The sequence below is a fragment of the Pterocles gutturalis genome, unplaced genomic scaffold, assembly GCF_000699245.1.
Source record: "Pterocles gutturalis isolate BGI_N339 unplaced genomic scaffold, ASM69924v1 scaffold51227, whole genome shotgun sequence".
Lineage (NCBI taxonomy): Eukaryota > Metazoa > Chordata > Aves > Pterocliformes > Pteroclidae > Pterocles > Pterocles gutturalis.
Genome location: NW_010114822.1, coordinates 13,804 through 17,636, shown reverse-complemented (window position 1 = coordinate 17,636; position 3,833 = coordinate 13,804). Strand labels below are relative to the sequence as shown.

At 37.2% G+C, this 3,833-nt stretch overlaps 1 protein-coding gene across 1 annotated transcript in view; it reads right to left on the bottom strand.

Annotated features, from left to right (window-relative positions):
- LOC104462808 (titin-like) overlaps nt 1–3,833 on the bottom strand; it is a 110,036-nt gene that overhangs the window by 93,081 nt on the left and 13,122 nt on the right. Inside the window, 7 exon segments of the mRNA XM_010074919.1 lie at nt 514–640; nt 1,613–1,752; nt 1,844–2,110; nt 2,625–2,891; nt 2,986–3,252; nt 3,372–3,498; nt 3,618–3,757. Coding sequence (XP_010073221.1) covers nt 514–640; nt 1,613–1,752; nt 1,844–2,110; nt 2,625–2,891; nt 2,986–3,252; nt 3,372–3,498; nt 3,618–3,757 — 1,335 coding nt within the window.

The window sequence follows — 3,833 nt, the reverse complement described above, 5'->3', positions numbered from 1 at the left end:
CAGGAAAGTTGTCGTGCATCTGTCTCCCTGCCAAGCCTCGCATGCCTCTTGCTAGATAAGGCATGTGTTTTCCAAAATAGCGAGGGCTAAGATTGGAGTGGGAAACAAGTGGTCTTCAACTGTGTGGTCTGTCCCTGTCCATCAAGCTCTTAACCCTATCCCCAGATATCACTGTGATCCCATCTTCTCAGGTTAACATGATACTTTAATGCAGTAAAACCTTGTAGCACTTCGGTTTCATAACAACGTACAATGCCAGACCATGAAGAAGTATTCAAGGCCATCTCCTTATTTTTACTTCTCCTGTATGAATAAACTATATACAAGGTTAAAAACCATACAGGTCATTCCTTAAATAAAATTTAAGATGGATTAAGTAATTAATCTTTGAGTTGTTCTGGAAAGAATTGCTGTGGGTTTAATACAGTATAGAGATTTGTCCACCGGTTCCAAAGAGGTAATGAGCACCTTATTTTCAGTTAATTAATTAATTTCAGTTTAAAATATACTTACGTTTCACTCGAAGGTGGGCACCAGATTTCGCATTTGCTGCTTGGAAATCTACTCCACCAGCTTGATCTAAGCGTACATTGTACAGTGTAAGGAAGTGCTTTTTGCCTTCCTCCTTGATTTCACAGTCCTGCAAAAAGAGAATTGAAACAATTTTTTCCGTCTCTTTTTTGTGCTCCTCACCACAAGAGCCCCTACTTCTCATACCATACATCTGTTATCTCCTCCTCTATTCACAACACTTAGTCCCACTGCCACCTGACATATACCTTATAAACTTTCATTCATAGGCTTTTCCTTTCAAAGTCTCTTCCCAATACAGTCTGCTTCCCTTCAGAAAGAAAGGTCAAGGGGCAACACATTCATGTTGGTGAACGGTATGTGCTGATTGACTAGCCAATATATCCATATGTAGACCAGGCAGAAGCCTAAGGGAACTAGAAATTACTAAGCTTGTGCTGTGACCTTTCCTTAAGAAGTGTCCTCTTCTCTTATCCAGACACTGATTTTATTGGAACTTCTGATCTTTGTGTATTATTCATATTGGTACTGTTACATCAAAGCGTTGGCAAATTATTGACAGTAGTGATTATATTGTTTCTTAATTTTCCACATCCTTCCAGCAAGGAATCAAGAATATTTGATTAAGTCTTATACCATTTTAAACCAATTTTAGCTGTCATGGGAATGGAAAAGAGTTTGAAAACGTGATCTACATCTGTTTAAACCAAACGTAATTCAAAAACCAAAGGTAAATGTAGACAATCCAAAGCTTGTATTTTTAAATGCCATTATACTTAAGCGAATTCCACGAGGTCTTTGTACTTTGGATTCATGATTGTTAGGGACTAGCAATACAGAGTGTACTTATTTATGTAAAATAATTTATTTTTTAGCTATGTTATATAATATTTTGCATTAAGTTTACACTACATTTTAAAAGTTATTAATGAAAAAACCCAGTATTTTTATTATAGTCACCCTTATTGAAAGCAGAAAGATATTTCACTTAGTTTCTGCAGCCACCTTCTTCTCTTTCACACCCTACCTCCCTGCAAATTGTTGAGACATATATGAGAAACATCCTGAAATATTTGCTTACAGCTGATTCAGTCAGGGGTTCTCCTTTTAGCTTCCAGTTGCCATGGACACCTTCCTCAGAGATTTCAATATCAAAACGGGCAGTCTCTGTCTCAATCACCTCCACACTGTATAGTGGACGTATAATCTCAATATCCCGGTCTGGAGGAAAAAAAAAAGTGATTGTTTCCCTCAGTCTCTAACAGACACGAAAAGATCTCCACTACAGAGCAGCCCAGTAAAATAGCCATACCTTCAATATTGAGTTTAGCAGAGGTTTGATCAGTACCACAGTCACAAGTGTACTGTCCAATGTCTTTCTTCAAAGCTTTCTTGAGGATGAGTATTCTCTTTTTACCATCAGCCTTAATAACAACATTCTTTGATGGAGTAATTGGTTTGCCATCCTTCATCCATTTCACTGGGGCATCTGCTTTGCTGATTTCACATTGCAAGATTACTTCATCTTTCTCTACAGCAGTGTAATCCTGCAGCTTCCCAGTGAAGTAAGGGTCTCCCTCTGCAAGAAAAGTTGATAAGTTTCAGTCTGAAGTTTTAGGCTTTCAGAAAGGACAATTAGTTCTTACCATAAAAAACATTTCTTGTTTATGCCCTGCAAGAAGAATTTAATACAGTCCTTATAAATATTACACAGTTCTGTTGCAAAAAGAAAAAAACAATAAATATCTAAGAAACAATTCAGTGTATTACTAATATTACTAACCACATTGTTTTGGATCTCTAGGAGTTTCAGAGCACCATTTAAGTGTCTAATAGTTAATTTTGCAATAGTTGCATGAAATTCTGAAGTTATTTTAATTATTCTCTGTGAATGGGGAAATGGAGACCCAAAGAAGACTAACAAATTTGAAAATTGTCAAAAATCACAATGTAGATTTAGGCCAAACCAAAAAGAAAAAAAAAAGCCCACCAAAGCAAACCGAAACCAACCCCAAGACTTTCTGATAATGATTTTTCATTAATAAGAGTCTTCTGATAATATACATAATGTAAATTCTTTTGAGTATTCTTACCAAGAACAGTGAGTTTAGCTTCTGAGGATTTGCCCATAGCTTCCACTCTAATCTGAGAAGTATCATCAATAGTAAGGTCTTTGATTGTGAGTGTATGGAATTTGCCATCATCTGTCATTGAAACCACTTTGCTGGTATGTAATCGCTGGTCATTCTTGAACCAGACAACAGGGATATTTTCATGGGAGAGTTCCACAGTGAACAATGCAGTTTCTCGCTCCTTCTTTGTTACATCCTTGAGAGGAGTAATGAATTTCAGGCGGATACCTGTAACAACATAACATCATTAATAATGTTATCAATAAAAACTATTCAAGGGCTATGGTGCAAATCTTTCCTAGAAAGCTAAAGTCAGTCAAACCTTCAATAATTAGCTTGGCACTTGTTCTCTTATCCTCAGCTTCAAACATGTATTTAGCTTCATCCTCAAATGCAACAGATTTAATAATCAGAGCATGCTTTGTTCCATCTGAAATAATTTCAAATCTTTCATCAGGAGTGATCTCTTGTGTTCCTTTCAACCAGCGGAAAGTCTTGGGTTCTCTGGACACCTCACATTCAAACTTGGCTTCATCCTTCTCCAAGACCTTCACATCGCTTAGTGGAGTGATAAAGATGAGAGGCAATTCTGAAATCAAAGAAGACAACATTCAGTGCAGTGATAGATTGATACAGACCTTACTGCTGCTAGATTTGTTCTGATGCCCTGAGATACATGTGGAAATGTTGGCAAAGTGCAGACTGTACCTTTCACTTTCAGATTAGCAGCACTTTTGGCATTAGCAGCTTGGAAAGACACTTCTCCAGTCATATCAAGTTTGCAGTTATGAAGGACAAGCGTATGCTTCTTCCCATCTTCAATGATTTCACAGTCCTGGTGATAAAGAAACACCCCCCGACCCCAAATATAAATATTCTAAGAAACCACTCAGAAGATATTAAGAATGTTTTTGTAGTTTAAGTTACGGTCTAAAAATAAAGAAGCAGCCTTACAGGTGAAGGTGTTAGGGTTTCTCCCTTTAGCTTCCATATAGGATGGACATCAGGCTCAGAAATTTCAATTTCAAAACGTGCCGTTTCACCAACAAATACTTCCACTCCATACAGTGGGCGCTCCACTTTAATTAAGCGAGCTAAAATAAAAAAACCCAAAACGTTCACATCTGTTTACTCACTCATTCTATACCATAGAACTGTAGTACTGGAAAG